General features: G+C 39.0%; 1 protein-coding gene across 4 annotated transcripts in view; it reads right to left on the reverse strand.

Annotated features, from left to right (window-relative positions):
* Nucleotides 1–19,794, reverse strand: part of EMB3142 (nuclear pore complex protein (DUF3414)) — a 447,780-nt gene extending 427,986 nt beyond the window's left edge. For 3 of the 4 annotated variants that reach the window (XM_089384462.1, XM_089384463.1, XM_089384460.1), the window contains exon 1: nucleotides 19,377–19,792. In XM_089384462.1, coding sequence (XP_089240588.1) covers nucleotides 19,377–19,514 — 138 coding nt within the window. In that variant the 5' untranslated portion in view covers nucleotides 19,515–19,792. Of the gene's footprint in view, nucleotides 1–19,376 lie in introns of all 4 variants that reach the window. The other variant, XM_089384461.1, reaches the window with a different exon arrangement.
* Nucleotides 19,795–21,050: the final 1,256 nt, after the last annotated feature.

The raw sequence follows: 21,050 nt of genomic DNA on the forward strand, positions 1-21,050 counted from the left end.
GTTTCCATAACATTTCCAAATTTAACTAGAAGTTGATGTCTACTATTGATTGGAAGTGCTCGCAAATGGTGATTTAAAGATGACTGCAAACTAATGGTGGTTTGAATATGACCGCAAATTGTTGGAACTTGGCTCCAAGGCTCAGCAGTTCCTCGAACATTTCCTGATTTAGTTGGAAGTTGATGTCTTCTGCTAACTGGAAGTTCTCGCAAATGGCGATTTGAAGATGACTGCAAACCAATGTCAGTTTGAGGATGACCGCAAACTGATGTCGACTTGAGGATGACAACAAATCAAATCACGCACGTGGCTCAGACTCTACCTACAACTCTTACTCTAGCTTGAGGTTTGACACTTTGGTTCTGACTGTGGCTCAGGCTCGCTTGTACATGCTTGATTGATAGGGCTTCAAAACTAAAAGCCTCACTGCCAATCAGTTATATCATTCCCCCATGTCAGATACAAAGTGAGAGGAGGAGAATCTTTCCACAGTGCTCACGAGGATAACTATCAAAAACTACAATCCTCCATGTGGCAAACTCAATGAGGGTGTCATACACAATTATTCCCGCACACAACAATGATGCAATGAAATCAAAGGGCAGATTCTCTGGCATCTTCACCACAAAACTTTGGCTACAAACTGTCAAGGATGAGTAACCACCAAAGCTGACAGAACCATCTATATCAATGCTGCCATACATCCAAATGACCTTCTCTCAATACTGTTATTGCCCTTTGCAACAAAAATTGCAATTATGACTACAACTATCCCTGGAGAAGAACTACTATACGTTGAAAAATGTAACTAGGCTCAGTCTTCATAATGACATGTGTAATCATGATTTTATGTAATTGATGAAAAGAAAAATAAAATTATTTTTTAATGCTTGAGTCATGGGTTTCATGCTCAAGGAATTTTAGTTTAGATAAGGCTCCCACTATGACCCTTTAGGGTTGGTCATCATGTCATAAAGTCTATTGAGTCAATGTCAAAGTTTGAAGACCCATTTGGGCATATTATTCATTGTAAAAAGCAAAGTTAATTGTGTCACAAACCCTCCAAGACCTTGTCACAAGTTCTCTCTCATGTCAGCCTTCAAAAGAGAAAAAGATGCTTCTAGTATGGCAAGTTGGCTTCCCCTTGGCACAGGTCGGCTTATTTCTATAGGCAGATCCTATATATTGAAGTATCTCGGCCTCCATTTGGACATTCACTCGACCAAGCAAGAAAGAGAGAAATAGAAGTGCGAAGATCTCAAGAAGAGTCCTATCACCAAGCGAAGAAAGGAAGATCATCACCGAGATTGTTTTTCTGATCTGTTCTTGGGCTAACACCTCCACACATGTGAGGATCTGGTGTTATCTACTGCAGGAAGGACCGAGATATCACAGTCATATTGAGAGGGCAGATTTAGGGAGAAAAACAAGGTGATTCTCAAGCCGAGTTGAAGGAGAAAGAGTCTCCATCTAAAGCGAAGGGAATCAAGGTGTTATTCTCTCTCACATGCCACATCTAGGGTTTCTGAAGTAGGGCCGAGAGTTGCAGATCTGAACCAAGGGACTGAATCTGAAGGATAGCTGAGATAGTGGGAGAAGAAGGAAGTTTGACCATCGTTGACTCAAGGAAGAAATCAAACTAAGAAGGCTTGTGACTTGGTCTTGGAGAGGTTGTTGTGTCAAGGGTCTTGGTCTTGGTATTCGTCAATTGGAGTCTCTATAAGAAGAAGAATTCATTTGGGTTTTCCTCTCAAGTTGGAGAGGTTTTGGCCCTGGTTGATTGCCTACATTCTGTGTCTCTTGTCTCTTTATTGTTTATGCTTTGGTAGTTTTTTGATGAAGAAGAACACTATAATAATCTAAGTAAAGAGAAGATCCTAATCTAAAGAAGTAAAAAGCATTCACAAACAGTTATCATCAAAGAGAAATCTTTTAATCTTAATGCCCTAGATTTCTCAACACTATATGCATGTTCATTTGTCCTACAAGCCCAGTTGTAATTCAAGGGACGAGCCACCAATTACAAGATTTGTGTTTATAATTGACAATAAAACAGATGAAAAGGAATTCCATGTATGGGTTGAAGTAAGCCCCTAGGGCTTGGTATGAGAGGTTTGATAGCTATCTTATGAAGATGGGATTTACAAGGAGCGATGCTGACCCGAACCTATACTTCAAGGTTGAAAAGGACAGACCTCTCATTATGGTCCTTTATGTGGATGATCTCTTTTTGGCAGGTGATGACTCTCTCATTCATTAATGCAAGAGGGAGTTGGCTTCTGAATTCGAGATGAAGGACCTAGGACTGATGCACTACTTCCTAGGACTGGAGGTCTGGCAAAAGCCAGGTGAGATTTTCCTTTCTCAAGGAAAATACATTGTGAAGCTACTTGAGAGATGTGGGATGGTGCACTGCAAGTCCGTATCTGCTCCGATGGAACTCAACTTCAAGAAGCTATGTGGTAGTGTTGTTGGGTCAGGATTAGCGAACCTTCCGAGTATCACCAACTTGTGGGGGCTCTGATGTTCTTGGTCAACTCCCATCCTGACATATGTTTTGTGTGAAAATTTGGAGACCCAAATTTCTACAGCAGCAATTGATTACGTTTCTTCTATTTGTTATTTACTGAACAAAATTATTTATTGTTTCCTACAGTAAACACCGAAACTAATACATTGCAGCCTTCACCATTTAAATAAAATGCGGAAACAAAAAAATGAGCGTGAAAGAAATACACAACACATCTACACAGTTATTTTTGGACAAATATCCCCAGAAAAACCCAGTGTGGGAAAACCGGTGCAGCAGCTGAGGGTTTTATTATTATGTAGTAGTAATTATGAGTACAATGCGTTGGATGCCCAACTAGCTATCCGATACAAAGAGAAACTAGACAAAACAAGTACTGAGATGCTCTCACCCTATCACTGGAAGAATCTGACTCTGATCTCGCTGGAATAGAGGCTTTGCGTCCCTTCTACATCAGCTTCTGCGCAGAACTGCGTCAACCCCACACAGCGTCTGCGTCACCTCTGCTAGGGACTGTGTTGCTCCTCCTTCAAACCCTTTGTTGGCCAGAGACTTCGATTTCCAGCCTCCCAATCTCACACCCCGGATCCCAGCTTCTGAAACTCGATTTCCTCAGCAGGAATTCGATCTCCCTCTAGACTTTGCGTTGCCACTGCGTGGGCCAGCGTCAACCTCTCTCTAGACATCATTCTGTCCTCTCTGCTTTGTACTCTCCAACCCAAGAAGACTCCTCACTAGATACTATCCCTGCCCCTCACTGCAAAAAATCACTTCGAAATTCTCTTCCACAACTGCTCTGCTTCAAAAAATCGATCTACTGATCTTCACTCGATGTTTTCTCCAAGTGCCCCTCAAGCCTCTTCTTATATCTTTCTGTTGGACAACCAACGGCCCAGATTAACTTCTAATCAATGGCTTAGATCATTTTGGCTTGATCCTCATCTTCTTCTAGAAGTTCCAGCCACAGTTAGATTAATACCCTTTAATTATTTTAATTTCCTAAGTTTAGACTAATGGTTCCATTAAAATTAATTAATTATTTTAATAAAACTGTCTACGGGTGGAATTTCCCAAAACAATTTTTGTGTCTAAGCCTCCCTGCAAATTTTGAGACTTAGAGCACATCTGATGCTACCAGAAATCAACACTTCGATGTGAACACATTGAGTGAATTTATGGTCGAGCCTCATCACATTCATTGGATTGCTGCTAAGAATCTCCTGAGATATCTCTGAGGCACAATCCACTATGGACTGAGCTACACTGTCAAGAACTTGAGACTATGCGGATATTAATATGTTGACTAGGCTGGCAGTGTGGTGGATCGTAAGAGCTCGTCTAGGTGTTGCTTCTCTTTGGGATCTACTTCAATATCTTGGATGAGCAGGAAGCAGAAATCGGTTACTTTAAGCATCGTTGAGGCCGAATACAATGCTGCGAGTATGGCCTGTTGTGAAGCAGTTTGGTTGAGGAAGCTCTTCAGTGAGCTATTTGAGCACATGCTAGATGCCATCGTGATCTTCTGCGACAACCAGAGTGGGATTTTCCTATCAGAGAATCTTGTGTTCCACGACCGCTCCAAGCACATTGATATCAAGTAACACTTTATCCGAGATATGGTACAACGAGGAGCAATAAGGCTCCAACACATCAAGACGGATGAGCAGGTCTCAGACATTCTCACGAAACCTTTGGTGAAGATCAAATTCTTAACCTTCCGAGAGAGACTTGGAGTTGTGGAACAACCCTCCTATGAGGGTCCCATATGAGTTGGACACTGAGCTCTAGGAGCTCCTTGGGGCTTGGGGTACTTCTTGGAGTTATGAGCGACCATAGGGTGAGTGGTTCACCTTCCCCTAGTGGTGCGCCAAATACACGGTGAGTGGTTCACCCTCCCCTGTGATACCCCATTATGATTGACGTGTGTAGGGTGAGTGGTTCACCTTCCCCTATGATTGCCATATGCATAGGATGAGTGGTTCACCTTCTCCTATAACATATGCGTAGGATGAGTGGTTCAACTTCACCTGCTGATGCCCCGACACACATCCTACCCATAGAGTCTAGGACTCCTGGGAAGTACCTCATCTAGCCAATGAGTTGGCAAAAGATGGTTAGGGACCATAGCGCTATCGATGGACGCATCGTGTAATGTCGTACTCCCTATGACTAGTATGCATGGTGTTCAACAACTTGATTTGGGATTAAGGATTGACTTTTGTTAGTGGAGAGTGGTATGATCTTATGACTCACTCTCGACCACTTCTTCATTATTACTTCATGGTTCAGCAGAGCAGGGCAGTGATAAAAGGGATGGTACAGGATGATAGGATGGCATGATGATAGATGGATTGGCAAGTGGAATTCTCCCTAGTTGAGAGGGAGTGTTAAAATTGGCAACTAGGGCCAAATTCCACCTTAAGACAACTCATATGATGGAGATGATTATTGCATTGGATTCCTCTTTTCCAGAGGTCCAATTTTGATATAAAGATCATCTCATTCTGACAAGCAAAAATGGTATTTTGAATTTATTCTCTCTCATGCACAAATTGTCAAAGTCGGCCTCAGTCAAATGTAGGCTCATGAAGCCCAATGAATGTGTCTCCTCACCCTCGACGAAGTGTATAAATAGGAGTGACCTCTCTCTCATTTGGACATCACTCATGTTATCACATATCTCTCTCTCTCCTCTCTTGATTGGTTCGTACAGCTTGGAGGCAGCCTCTTCCTACTTCTCACGTGTGAGAGAAGGTGGGTTAGTCTACTAGCCGAAAATTTCAAAAAACAGGTCAACGTTGACTAGGACTATTTGACCAAGCATTGACCTCGTTCTTGTGGGCAGAATTCAGATTTCTAAAGGCCACATTGATTGGCACAATTTTCAAGGTGATTGGGGCGATTTGACTGGTTTGACTTCAGCGTTGACTTCAGTGTTTGACTGCATAAATTACAGCAGTGTTTGACTGGGTTGACCAAACTGTTTTGGGTTGACTTTGACCCTCTTGGAAAGTCGAATTCTTCTGTTGTTGACCGAGCTGCTTGGAGGACATTTTGGCGCTGATTTGACCGCCATTGACTTTCTGGTTAGGGCTGAAATTGACTGTTGATTTGACAGGACTGTTTTGGGCATGTAATTTTGATATTTGTACTATTTCTCTCTCTGCTGAACTATTGAGGAATAATAAGAAAAATTGATCAAAGGGTTTCCCCACATTGGGGTTTGTCCCTGGCATCTGCCACATCTTGTGTCCTCTTATCTTGGCTTGTCTTCTGCACATGTTTTTATGTTCTATCTGCATTTACTATCAATGTGTTTAAGTTAATGTGATTGCTACTGAACATAATTGGAAATTCTCATTCGGTTGATAAGGAACATTGAAGTAAATTGTGCCAAAGCATAGAACATACCATTGTTATCTAAAATTAACAGGGAGGCCACACCAAGAAAATGAACAAGCACAGAAAAGAGCAAATGAAACACTCAAAGAAACTCTCAAATATAATAGAATCGCAGAGAAATCGACTTAATGAATGTTAGACCAGAGCAAGGCACAAATATGATAGGTGCTAAGAGCGACTAGCTCTTATACCACTATTGGATTGTACGTAGCAGAGATGAAAGAATAAGCGTGAATAACTTTTTCATTATAGATGTACATAAAAGTACAATTTTGTATGACCATTGGATTCATCTCCTAAGGTCCTTTAAACTCCCCGTAATGGTTCATATTCCACACCATAATCCTTACAGATTAGGTGTCTAACAGCGCCCTCAGTGAGTCAAACTCGTCAGGGTTGTGTTTAAATTGCCAATTTGTGTGAAAGATCGATCAAGAAAATGAGTCAAGTTTGACCTACAAATATGGTAACTATGATTAAAAAGAGAGGTTTACTTTCCACTAAATAAGCAGAGAGGACAAAGTAAGGAAAGCCTTCAAGCCTAAGTTGAAGGAAACAAGGGAATGGGTATGTCACGGAAATGAGCTCCCAAATTTTGGAAACACATAAACATGGTATTAAAAAAATATAAATATTTCAAAATTGATTCATTATCTTGCAAATTTGCATAAAATGAACAAGAAAATCAAAATGATACACACAACTGAGAAATTTGCAAGACAAATGTCTATATTAACTCCCACGGATCATTACATTATGCAAAATCCAAAAATAGCTTCTATATATGTGGTTATATATGCAAAATCAGCGTTTACATATGAGATTATGTGTGCCAAAATACAATTTAAGCTAGTACATATCCATCTCATCCTCATTTTTATTAGGAAAAAGAGACAAAGATACATGTTCAATGGTGGATCGTCGAATGGAACAAGTATTTCCAATTTCATCAATATTTAGAGCAATAAGAGAGATATCCAAGTCAAAAGATTTGAGGTTTGTTACGCCCAAATTAGTCGCCTTGATAAGGTCCTGATCGAGGTGTTAGAACTTAGGATGGTAAGCACAAAGGAGATGTACACACAAGATCGTGTCACTGTATCAGCAGAGGTAGATGCATTTTCTTGCCCAATTCGAGAAATATTTCTCTTTGATTGCTTGCATGGCAAGCTCAACAGGTAAGCAGTATATGGTATATTGATTCAGAAGCATCCTTTGACATGACCGGGAACAAGAAGAGTTTCAGCGACCTAAAGGAGAAGGACATATTGTTTCAAATTGAGCTAGAAGATGATGGTCAGTAGGGAAAATTTTAAGAACCCCCCCTAAATTTATATGTATAATAAATGGGCGAATCTCCATGGTATATAGGAAAACTGGAAGGCGATTTTATCAATAATATAATATGTATATATAATTTTTTGGCGAATCTCTCACTAGGCATGGCGAATATTTTACTCAATTATAAAATCTTGTAAGATCTTGGTATTACCATGGGTCAATACCATGGGTTATCATAAACCTAGAGCTTAAAAATTACTATTAGTAATTTATATAAAATTAATAGTTGATTTTTATTTTATTTTTTATTTTAACCAAGCTAAAATGTTTAACATACATTAAATTACAACATCCATTTTTACTCTTGATCCACCCCGAGAGGAATCAAATATTTTTTCACTCTATGCGCATATCATGATATTTGATACCTCTCGGGGGTTAGTAGATCCAGAGTAAAGATGGATCTATGCTGGTTTAATTCCCCCATTTAAATAGGCTACATTCCAGGTGAATACCATGGGTCAATACCATGTGCCATTTTGTTGAATACCATGGGTCAATACCATGTGCCATTTTTATTTTTATTAATACTAATATTAGGGTTAATAATGTTTTTTTGCATGGTATTAATAACAATCTAGTCCATGGTATTTGTCCCATAGTATTTTGCCCATAGGTTTCACCTAAATATAACGCATTTTTTGAGTGTTCGTAAATATAAGGTGACTTATGGAGTAAATATAAAAAAATGTTTTATTTGTTTACCATACCTCTCGTTTATTTATATTTTTATTAATTTACCATACCTCTTTTACAAATATGGTATTTGGCCCATAGGATTCACTTAAATAAAACCTCTTTCTTGAGCCTTCATAAATAGAATGAGCGTTATGGACTAAATATAAAAAGAGGTTTTATTTATTTACCATACGTCTAGTTTATTTATATTTTTATTTATTTACCATACCTTTTGAGTAAGTATAAAAAGACGTTTTATTTATTTACCATACCTCCACTTTACTTATATTTTTATTTGTTTACACCCTTGCATGTATATAAGGTGACTTATGGAGTAAATATAAAAAATGTTTTATTTATTTACCATACCTCTCATTTATTTATATTTTTATTAATTTACCATACCTCTTTTATAAATATGGTATTTGGCCCATAGTATTCACTTAAATAAAACCTATTCTTGAAAATGGGCGAATGGATTCACTTAAATAAAATCTATTCTTGAAAATGGGCGAATGGAAGGTTGTAACTCCTAATTTCAAGGGCTAAATTTACCTTTTTTACCCTCTCCCTTAAAATAAGGTGGGCTATTTGAGGTGATTTGTAAAAATGTACTATGATACAAAATATTCGCCCGCTAAAAATTTAAAACCCCTTAATTTCACCAAAGGGCGAACATTCGCCCCTAAAATTTTCTATGATGGTCAGTATGCATCTAGAGGAGTTGGTATTGTTAGTTTCAAAGGGCGTCAGGTAATCCTCTTCATCTCAGAGACATTCTCTATGTTCCAGGATTGGGGTAGAATCTTCTTCCAATAGATACCCTTAATGACAAGGGATATGATATCATATTCAGCAAAGGTAAGGTGTACCTCCAACACTAAGCTTCTAGATATAAGAAGCAGATAGTTGTGAGGGTGAAGAATCTCTACAAGTTGCAGGTAGAGACAGGTGCAGCCTTGAGCAGCAAGGCAGGAGAGCTCAAAGTAGAGAAGTGGTGGTTGAGCGAGAGTAGGATAGAGCTCTCAAGATGGAGCCTTAACAAGTATCTTAGTTTGAGTCTATGCTAGTTCATAGTTGGGCCTTCCAGCAGGACTATGAGGAGCATAGCCTAGGGCAAGTGGAGGCAGCCACTAAATCAAAAACTCCCAGTATAAGGCGAGTTTGAGTCAAGTGGGCAGAGGATTTGTTTAAGGGAGATCAAGAGAGAGTTGGGTCTTCCAGTATCACCTTCAGCCAGAAGAAGCAGCCACAAAGGTACACAAGGTACATGGCACTTATGACTGAAGTGATGGACTCGCAGAGCATGGTGGGAAAAAACAGGTCTTCAAATCAGGTTCCGCAGAATAAAACAGGGTAAGTCGTCTAGTTTAGAGGAAGCAGCTGCAGCAACAAAGAACCCAGTAGTATTGGAAATAGATCCAGGTGGACGAGGTTCTTCCAAAAGCACCATCCTTACTAAGAGGGAGTGTTGAAAACCGTAGCGAGAAATGTCCTTTTTTGACTTGTGCCTTAGTCAAAGAGACTAAGAAGCAATTTTCCTTAGCATGCATGAGTTCCTAAAAGTTAGGACAAATTCCTAAAATTTAGGATGAATTCCTAAAAATCAAGGTGAATTCCTATAAATTAGGACAGATCATGAAGCATTTCGATTGATGCGCTGGATTGGGAGGCTCAGTTGTTGTCTTCTAGTGCAAGTTATCTTTGGAAAAAGACAAGCGAATGAATCTCAAGTTCTAAATTTGGGCAGGACAAGTTACATGAGTCAATTAGACTTAGTTAACTCAACCAATCACCAGTTCGATTTCCAAAAATATAACTTGCCAAATTTAGCCTATTCAAAAAGCTTATAAGGAGGACCAAGGCATAGAATTATTCAATTGTTTTGTGAGCACGAGTTGGTGAGACAAAGCAATAGAGAGCACGAGTTTGTGTGCAGAAGCTTGTTTGAGGAAAGGGCGTACTATCGAGAAATGTTAAATTTGGAAACTAGGGCCAAACATCACTTTGGACAGCTCTTATGAGGCCGCTGATATTTTTCTTGGATTTCTCTTTCCGAGAGGTGTAGGATTGATCTAAAGATCATCCCATTCTGACATGTACAAATGGGATTATGAATTTATTTTGATTATGGACAAATTGTCAAGGCCGGCCAGCGAACTCATGTAGGCTAAAAAGCCCAACAGTCACGTCTATTCATCCTCAACGTTTGTATATGAATACAAGGTGCCTCCTCCTCATTTGGGCACTTCATTCACACACACATCTATCTCTTCTTGATTGGGTACGGACTTTTGAGGCTTCTCTCTCTCCACACGTGCGAAGAAGAATATGTTCTTTTGTTGTCCTTGTGTTGACCAGATTTGATCGAAATTTCAGGACGCTGACATTGACCAGCGTTGATTGCCCTAATTCAGGTTGTTGTGTTGACTTTTGTTGACCAAACTGGACAAGTTATTTTCAAACTATTTTGGGTTGCATTATCTTGTTGTTGGAGACCGAGTTGACCAAGGTTGATTGAGCTATTTTGGAGGTCAATTTCAGCCTTGTTTACCAACATTGACTTTCTGGTTAGGGCTTTCTGTTTCTGTTGTTTTGACTGATCAGTTTGGGCAAGTGAATATTGTAAATTGTACTCTCTCTCTCTGCTGAACTTTTGAAGAATTATAAGAAGAATTGATCAAGGGTTTCCCCACATTGGAGTTTGTCCATAGCTGGTACCATATCTTGTGTCCTCTTGTGTTGGCTTGTATTCTATTGTTATTGTTTATATTCTATCTCATTTTTATTATCATGTTGATGTGATTGCCAAACAGGATATGATATTGGGCTAATAAAGAAACTGAAATAAAATTGCTCTAAGAATAGAACATACCATTGTTATCCTAAAATTAGCATGGTATCAGCGTTGAGGTGAAGACAAAGCCCAAGCAAGAGTGAAGGGCAATCACTAAGAGGAGCAATCACTGATTAAGAACAAGTCTCAATGGCCTCCACATCCTACTTCAAGTCTGATGATAAGCTTCATGATAAGTCTGATTATCATGCATGGAAGATGTCTCTTGATTTGACTTTAGAAGAGCAAGATGTTATGGATTATGTGCAGGCAAAGATTTTGGAACCTCCTTCAAATGCACCGGTTGCTGCTAAGACAAAGTACGAGAAGCAGTGTTGATAATATCGCCGAAATATCGGCGATATTCGCAAATATCGCGATATTTTCGGCGAGCCGAAATATCGCCCCCGAAAAATCGCGATATTTGCCTGTTTTCAATTTCTCGCGAGATTGGCGATATTTCGGCGATATTTTCTAAAATATCGCGAGACGATAGAAAATATCGCCGGCGGCCTGTTTAAATTGGTTTTTCAGTTCATTGTTTCACGTCATTTCGTTTATTTCGTTTTTGTGAGAGCTGGAGACGCTGCGAAGGAGGGTTTGGCTGCCACGAACAGGTTTGAATCCGACACCAACCCGCACGTCCATTATCTGTCTGCCCGTCCATTATTTGGCTGCCCGCACGTCCATTATCTGTCTGCGTTGCCAGTGACAAGTGTTACATTTCGTTTTTTGAAGCTGAACTGTAGACAGAAACCATATAAGTATTAAGTAATATAGTTTCAACTTTATTCCCTCGTAGTTGTTTAGTATCTCCACCGCTGCTTGACCATTGAAAGTTCTCGTTTATGGGATAAAGTTATAAACACGTTTTTCATCATAAAAAATTCCGAGATTCAAGACATACCGAGAGAGATCCCATAAGCGAACAAACACCGATGTATACCATAATATGAGTGGGACCATAATATGGAACAAAATGGAAAATGATAACTATAGTCGCTGATACAACCAACGCCGCATATAACAAGAAAGCTGTTTGCATAAAATGACAGTTTAAACTTTAAATTTTTAAAACATATGTCAGGAGTCGAGACAAAGATATAGTTCGCAAGATATCATCGGTAAATAGTAAATACTAAAATGCATTGCTACATAGGTTAACAGTAAAGCAACGGAGTCATGAATATTAATTGTTATTGGATATAACTTAGTGCCTGTAGATATGGGTAGACATTGATCCTTATGAGGAAAGCGACATTAAATGAAAAGGGAAAAACAAGGATACTTAAATCATTTCCATTGATATACCTCCAATAAATGAAAGGATATGCCGAGTATCTACTGGTAATATATGCAAAAGAAGGCACAGCTTATGTCCAGATCTGAGTTACCAAGTTAGTAAACAGATTATGAATTCATGTATCTTCATGTATAACAAGTTGTACATCCATTACATGATAAAAGTGCTGTTATTGTTATGCCAGTTTAATATTGAGGAACTTGGTCAAAGACTCATCATAAAGACCCCAAAGAAAACCTGATCACAATAGCAGACTCTCTTGAAGTTAATGGCAGTCCAATAAAAGGGGTCAACACAAGACATACTGGATGTAAGAAGCACCGTAAAAAGTTTTCAGTGTTATCACATACTTATCATTTCTATTTGACATCATATATATCAGTGTTTTCTTCATATTTATGTGCCAATGTGTTTATTTCATGTTGTTATTGCTTTATATGTTTAAAAATCTGAAAAAAATGAATATATTATGCATTTTTTATGCTTGCCGATATTTGCCGATATTTTGCCGATATTTTCGCCGATAAGATATTTTCTGGACCCTCGCCGATATTTTCCCGATACCGATATTATCAACACTGACGAGAAGGGTGAAGTCAAAGCCAAGAAGATCATCAGGGATTCTATTCATAAGCACTTAGTTGCTTTCATCTTTGATTTGAATACATCAAAGGAGATATATGACAAGTTGGTTGGCATGTTCAAATCTAGCAATGCAAATCAAATTCTTTTCCTCAAGAACAAGCTAAGGGATATAAAGAAGGGAAAAGGTGAGGATATTCAATCCTACTTCATGAGGATTAATGAGATCAAAAATGATCTTCTTTTGATCGGTCAAGCTATTGCTGACAAGGAGCTCACTCTCATTGCCCTTGGACGTCTTCCTCCCAAATGGAATGTGTTCAACACTACTATTCACAATAATGATAGAATTCCAGGTTTTGAAGAATCGTTGACTAGATGTTCTCAAGAAGAAACAAGGATGATGGAATTGGAGATGCCTTCAAATAGGAATAATCCTACCACATTCTCCGCTCATGCCAAGAGAAAGAACAATGCAAGTTCAAAGAAGCAAAGTCAAGGAAGACCAGAATTCAAAAATGGAAGGAAGGGAAGATGATTCGTTTGCAACAAGTTTGGTCACTATACCAAGAAGTGTTCAAATAGAAGGGACACATCTCATGATGGTGATCACAATCATTCCAGAGGCAACAACAACAATCAAAGGAATGGCAGGTTCAACAACAAAGGGAAAAGGAATGCTTCTGCTACTCAACTTGGAAATGATCGAGCTTCTAAAAGAACAAGAAACTCCAGTGATGACAAGTCTAACGCTGTAAATTCTAAGCAAAAGGAATTTTATCTTATATATGCCCTCTCTACTGCCTCTCCTCCTGATACTTTGGGAAATTGGTTGATTGATAGTGGTGCCTCAAGGCACTTCACCGGGTACAAGGAAGCTCTTTCAAATCTGATAGAGAAGGATATAAATTTGGAAATTATCCTTGGAGACAATGCCACCTATCGCATGAAAGGAGTTGGAAATGTTACCCTTCAAATGAATCAAGGTAACACCGTTCATCTTCAAGAAGTATTATATGTACCTGATCTAAAGAAGAATTTAGTGTCTATCTCGGCAATGGAAGACAAAGGATTCAAGGTGGCATTCATCGATGGAAAGGTACCTGCGTGGAAAATAAATTTCAAAGAAGCATTTACTCTTGGATTCAAGGTTGACAGTTTATATCAAGTTGGAGGAAGTCCACTAGGAGCTATGTCTTGCGACACATCTCTTCAATCTGAACTATGGCACTGGAGGTTTGCTCATCTTCACTATAAAGCTCTACCTGATGCAAGGAAGATGGTTACAGGTATGCCCGAATTCAAAATAGAGCATGAAGGTGAATGTTAGGGATGTGTCGAGGGAAAACATACAAGGGGACCATTCCCCTCAAGTGATAGCAAGACCAAAACATTTTGCAATTGGTCATTATGATATATCTGGTATGTTGCCTGTGACATCATTAGGAGGATATTTATATTATGTTGTCTTTATGGATGACTTCTCTCACAAAACTTGGATATATTTCTTGAAGAAGAAGGACGAAATATTATCATGGTTTCGCGCCTTCAAAGCCTTAGTGGAAAATCAAACAGAGAAGAAGATCAAGATATTGAGGACCGATAATGGAACCGAGTATGAGTCAAATGAATTCAATGACTATTGCAAGGAAGCTTGCATTAAGAGGGAGACTACTACTGCAGATACTCCTGAGCAAAAATGGTGTTGTTGAAAGGAAGAAACGTTCCATTATAAAAACCACTCATGCCATGCTTCATGATCAAGGACTTCCAAAGTTCCTATGGGGAGAAGCTGCCAACACTGCTGTGTACGTTCAAAATCGATGCCCTCATCAAGCATTGGGCTCCAAAACTGCTGAAGAAGTTTTCACTGGTAAGAAACCTGATGTTTCTCATTTTAGAATTTTTGGTAGTCCCATATACTTTCATGTGCCGAAAGAAAAGAGAAGTAAATTGGAGGCATCTGGGAAGAAAGGAACTTTTGTGGGCTACAGTGAAACTTCTAAGACATATAGAATCTATGTGCCTGGTCAAAGAGAAGTAGAGTTGAGTCATGAATCATGATGTCACCTTCGATGAAGATGTTGCCCCAAGGAAGATTAGCAACCTTCCTATTCCAAGGAAGGACAAAGAAGCAGATGCAAGAATTCAGGAAGATTCGTAGGATGAGCCGATGCCCAATGTTGAAGAACCGATGGATCCCATTGATCCTCCTCCTCATGAGCCCTCCTCCTCTAAAAGGAGACCCTCATGGCTGGGGGAAACTCGATGTCGAGAGACATGTTGCACCAAGGGGGACATTTCGTGAAAGCAAGAAGCCTGATAGGTACCAAGGGTACTTAACTGCTATGAACACCATTATTCAATCTAAACCTTGCTCATTCGAAGAAGTTGTGAAGCAACAAGTATGGAAGGATGCTATGAACGAAGAGTACCAGTCAATTATGAAGAATGATGTTTGGGTTGTGGTCTCTAGACCCCAGGACAAATCTGTTGTCACTTCTAAATAGCTCTACAAGATCAAGCATGGTGTTGATGGAAGTGTTGAGAAGTTCAAGGCCAGATTTGTTGCTCGAGGCTTCTCTCAAAAGGAAGGTGTAGATTATGATGAGATATTTGCACCCATTGCTCGCTACACCACCATCCATTCGATTATAGCCCTTGCTGCCTCGCAAGGATGGAATCTACACCAGATGGATGTCAAGACTGCCTTCTTGCATGGTTCACTTAAGGAGGAAGTCTATGTGGAACAACCTGAGGGGTTTGAAGTTCAAGATCGTCAAACACATGTATGCAGGTTGAAGAAAGCCCTCTATGGGTTGAAGCAAGCACCTCGGGCTTGGTATGAGAGGATCGATAGCTATCTGATGAAGCTGGGATTTACAAGAAGTGAAGTTGATCCGAACCTTTACTTTAAGGTTGAGAATGATAGACCTCTCATCTTGGTACTCTATGTGGACGATCTCTTTCTGACAAGTGCAGACCCTCTTATTCATCAATGTAAGAGAGAGTTGGCTTCCGAATTTGATATGAAGGACCTAGGACTAATGCATTACTTCCTAGGGTTGGAGGTCTAGCAAAAGCCAGGAGAGATTTTCCTTTCTCAAGGAAAATATGTTGTGAAGCTACTTGAAAGATTTGGGATGGTGGACTGCAAGTCCGTGACTACTCCGATGGAACTTAACTTCAAGGAGTTATGTGGAAGTGCTGCCAAGCCCGATTTGGGAAATCCTTCTAAGTATCATCAACTCATAGGGGCCCTAATGTTCTTGGTGAACTCTTGTCCGGACATATGTTTTGCAGTGAACACATTGAGTCAATTTATGGTTGAGCCTCATCATATACATTGGATTGTTGCCAAGAATCTCTTGAGATATCTCCAAGGCACAAACACTTATGGACTAAGATACACTGTGGGGAATGTGAGGCTCCATGGTTACTCTGATGTAGACTGGGTTGGTAGTGTGGTGGATCGCAAAAGCGCATCTAGATGTTGCTTCTCTCTAGGTTCTGCTTCGATATCATGGATGAGCAGGGAGCAAAAGTCAGTTGCTTTGAGCACCGCTGAGGCTGAAATTTGAATACATTGCTGCTAGTTTGGCCTCCTGTGAAGCTGTCTGGTTGAAGAAGCTCTTTAGTGAGTGAGTTGTTTGGACATGCGCCGGATACCACCGTGATCCTCTGTGACAACCAAAGTGGGATTTGTCTTTTTGAGAATCGCGTGTTTCATGATCGCTCCAAGCATATTGATATCAAGTACCACTTTATCCGAGATATGGTACAGCGGGGAGCAATAAGGCTCCAACATATTGGGACCAATGAGCAGGTCACCGATATTCTTACGAAGCCCCTCGGGAAGGTGAAATTCTTAACCTTCCGTGAATGACTTGGAGTCGTGGAGAAACCCTCTTATTAGGGTCTTGTATGAGATGGATAGTGAGCTCTGGGAGCTCCGGGGGGCTTGGGGTACTTCTTGGAGAGATGAGCGACCATAGGGTGACTCACCCTCCCCTAGTGGTGCGTTATGTACAGGCTGAAACCTTCCCTTGTGATACCCCGTGGTGGCATATGCATAGGCTGAGTGGTTCACCCTCCCCTATGGCATATGAGCAAGATGAATGGTTCACCCTCCACTATGGCATATGAGCAAGATGAATGGTTCACCTTCTCCTACCGGCACATTCTACCCATGCAGTTTGGGACTCATAGGAAGTACCTTTCATTTGACCAATGAGTAGGGAAATGAGGATAGCGACCATAGTACTACCGATGGACGCTTCGTGTACTACCGTACTCCCTATGCTAGGATGTTGATATTGATCTGGGATCAATGGAAACTGACTACGGGTCAGTTATGAATGGTATGACACACTCTCTATTGTTGGAGACTGACTTTGGGTCAATGGAGAATGGTATGATACATTCTCGATCATTTCTTCTTTCTTCATGGTTCAGAAGAGCAAAGCAGTGCAATGTCGTGACAGGGATGTTACAGATTGCCAGACAGTTTGGCAGGTGATGTTCTCCCTAATTGAGAGGGAGCATTAAATTTGGCAACTAGGGCCAAACATCACTTTGGACAGCTATTATGAAGCAGCTGATATTTTTCTTGGATTCCTCTTTCCGAGAGGTGTAGGATTGATCTAAAGATCATCCCATTCTGACATGTACAAATGGAATTATGAATTTATTTTGATTATGGACAAATTGTCAAGGTCGGCCAGCAAACTCATGTAGGCTAAGAAGCCCAATAGTCACATCTATTCATTCTCAACGTTTGCATATAAATACAAGGTGCCTCCTCCTCATTTGGGCACTTCATTCACAAACACATATATCTCTTCTTGATTGGGTACGGATTTCGGAGGCTTCTCTCTCTCCAAACGTGCGAAGAAGGCACTGTTCTTTTGTTGTCCCTGCGTTGACCAGATTTGACTAAAATTTCAAGAGGCTGACGTTGACCAACGTTGGCTGCCCTAATTCAGGTTGTTGCATTGACTTTATTGACGAGATTTGACTGGTTATTTTCGGACTGTTTTGGGTTGCATTATCTTGTTGTTGGAGGCCGAGTTGACCAAGGTTGACTGAGTTGTTTTGGAGGTCAATTTCAACCTTGTTGACCAACGTTGACTTTTTGGTTAGGGCTTTCTATTTCTTTTGTTTTGACTGATCAGTTTGGACAAGTGAATATTGTAATTTGTACTCTCTCTCTGCTGAACTTTTGAAGAATTATAAGAATAATTGATCAAGGGTTTCCCCACATTGGGGTTTATCCCTGGCTGGTGCCATATCTTGTGTCCTCGTGTTGGCTTGTCTTCTACTGTTATTGTTTATATTCTATCTGCATTTTACTATCATGTTGATGTGATTGCTAAACTGGATATGATATTGGGCTAATAAAGAAATTGAAGTAAAATTGCTCTAAGAATAGAACATACCATTGTTATCCTAAAATTAACAAGAAACCTGTGCGCAATTGATAGAGGAGAAACTAACGATGTGCATTTACACTGTTATCAATGATTTTGGAGTACTATCCAAGTTTAGGTTTCTTAAAATCAAGAGGATTGACTAAGTTCAGGTCTATAGTTCCACTTATCCCGACCATGTCAAACCTAGCCATTTCAATTCCTTTGTTTCACATTCTACATTTCTACCAAAATTTTCATTTATTTAATAGAAGCTTCTACATGAGAGTCTAACAACCAAATTAACAAGCTACCTTTGTAATGCAATGTATAATGTTCCAGCCAATTCATATGTCACTACCAGCTACAGCAAACTTATTAGCTTCTAGTCAATAAGTCTAATGACCACCCTGACAAGCTACATTTGTAATGAAATGTAAAATAGGAAGTTGAACTTCATTATCGTAAAATTCTCATCATTTGAAGGGCACCGCAAAATTTGGTGGAATGGGGTTCTAATTCTCAGTAAAAAGGTATCCATTTTTCCTTGATTGATTGTGAAACAGCCTAGATCCATCTCAACTCCAAATCCATTAAGCACCGAGAAGGATCAAATCTCCTGGGATGCAAACCTTTTTTAGAGTGAAATATTTGAAAAAAGGTTGGCACTTCGAGAGATTTGATCTCTCCGTGCTTGAGAGATTTAGAGGTAAGATGAATCTAGGCTAGTGATAAATAAACACATTGATGAACTGTAAAAATGAAGATATAGAGGGGTGCAGGGAAAGGAAAGCGGTAAGGGAAGTGAAAATGGTAAAGGGGATAAATACATGGGCATATAGAAAGAAGAAGTTCAAAAGCTAACTAACAATTTGTATTTATTGGTAACATTAATTTATGGAGTAACTGTGTTTAGTTTACCTACGTCGACGTTTCAAGATACAAGTCAGATCCCATCATCCAAACTCGTAGTGATAGAAAAGGAAGCCGATGAAATGGTGTTAATTGCTCATACACCTTAAATATTCGGATACATACTGTGATGTAATATCTTATATTTACGGTATTGAACGCTGTTTTGCACAAATTGGCATGGCCATGAATATTTGGGTGCATACTGAGATTTAATATTTTGCATTTACAGTATTGAGGACAGCTGGGGCATATAAATATTGAAGTCTAGGTCATTTCCCAATATGCATTAAACTAAGATGTGGATTTAAATTTCCCTGTGGACTAAATGCCAGATATATTACAATTTGTACTGAGAAACAAAGGAAGATGATATAAACTTACCGGGTACTCCAGAAACTTCTTAAAATCAGGCAGGCATTCACCCAGGATGTGCATGAGCTCGGCCCGCTCATGGGGTAAGGCTTTGGGCCCCATCAACACCGATTCCACCGTCGACAAAAGCTGTCTGTAAGAAACCATGTTTACAGTTCTAAACTCAGGTCCGCCAAAGAACAACGAGAAGACGCTGCTTGGTATTTTAGAGCAGGTGCCGCAAAGTGTTATAGATATGACTTGAACCTCTGACGTTGTGAGGTTAGCATTAGGACCTTGAAGCTTCGCGATTGTTGCATTGAGAGAAGCCGAAACCAAATGCAGCAGCGGGAAAACTTATTTCCTTTTGCTTAAACCCTATGAAAAAACATTTGAGCCAAGTACTCCCCTAAATCTTATGCCTTCATTGCAGTCACATGGCACTCGCTTATTGTTATATTTCGTTATACTATGTTTTTGGTATATATTTTGTTATAAACTTGATTTCAGTTGCATTGAGGGTTAGACTTTTATTATGGATATGAAATTTTGTCTTTAAAATTTTGGTCATAATATATGATTTTAACTTCTTAAAAATGAAATAGCAAACTTTTTTAATAGTTTTAATTGTTTTAAAAATTATATTTCCATTAATATAATATATCAATCTTGGTTAATTATCTTTTATAAATTTAATAAATTTGAATTAAAATAATTATAATTTAATCTATATAATTAAATATATATAACAAATTGATCTATACTAATATATTAGTTACAATAATTAATTGATAAAATAATTATTATTTCTTTATTGAGATTTGATTCTCCCATTTAATAGGTAATGAACTCACATTTTCAACCTCTTAATGAGAGGATTAGGGGTAAATTACAAAAAAAAAATTAACCATTTATATTATTCTAATTTGTTATTTAATTAACTAATTAATGAGCCATCATGGATTTACAATTTATAATGAGCATAGATCTATTTTAAATACAGATCTAACATGAGTCGAGAGGGATCCAATTTTTTGGCATGCAAATTTTTTTATGGGCTCACATTATTTAAATGTTTTGTATAGTTATTTAATTTTTTAAAATTTTTATTTTGGCCTACATGAGTAAAATTTCAACTTTGATGACGGATGGACATCGTTACACATCATATTGGGTTATAGAATGAGCCTCTCAACTCAACTAGCAATTAATTTGTTTAAGCTTCTTTTCACCTTCAGATGGATAGAGAGAGAAAGGTTGCAGGCATACCTGTAATTCATTGAACATAATTAATTCACTTAAACAGTGAATAAAGATGCACTAATTCCTTTAAGCTTCTTTTCAAATTCACATGAATAGAGAGAGAAAGGTTGCATGCATACGTGAAGTTCATTGAACATAACTTGTAGTTAAATGCAAACAAGTGCCAACAATTTTCAACCAATCAAGCAAGTAGCAAGAAATAAAATTATACACCAAAATAAGGGACAAGATTCTCCTCCCAACTAATCCCTTTATCTAAGATTGAGAGTCCATGTGTCCTACATGCAACAAGGTTTGAACCAAGCAAAGGGAAAGAATAAGAGTTATTCCCCAAGGGTCCAGTTCTTTCACTATACCTGTCATGCATTTTATAACCTAAGATATTGTGTTAATGGTACTTGTGGTGACTACCAACATGGTGATGTATTTCTAATAGTCAAA

The sequence above is a fragment of the Pinus tabuliformis genome, chromosome Q, assembly GCF_031772625.1.
Source record: "Pinus tabuliformis cultivar Carrire ecotype Pingquan chromosome Q, CPIR1, whole genome shotgun sequence".
NCBI lineage: Eukaryota > Viridiplantae > Streptophyta > Pinopsida > Pinales > Pinaceae > Pinus > Pinus tabuliformis.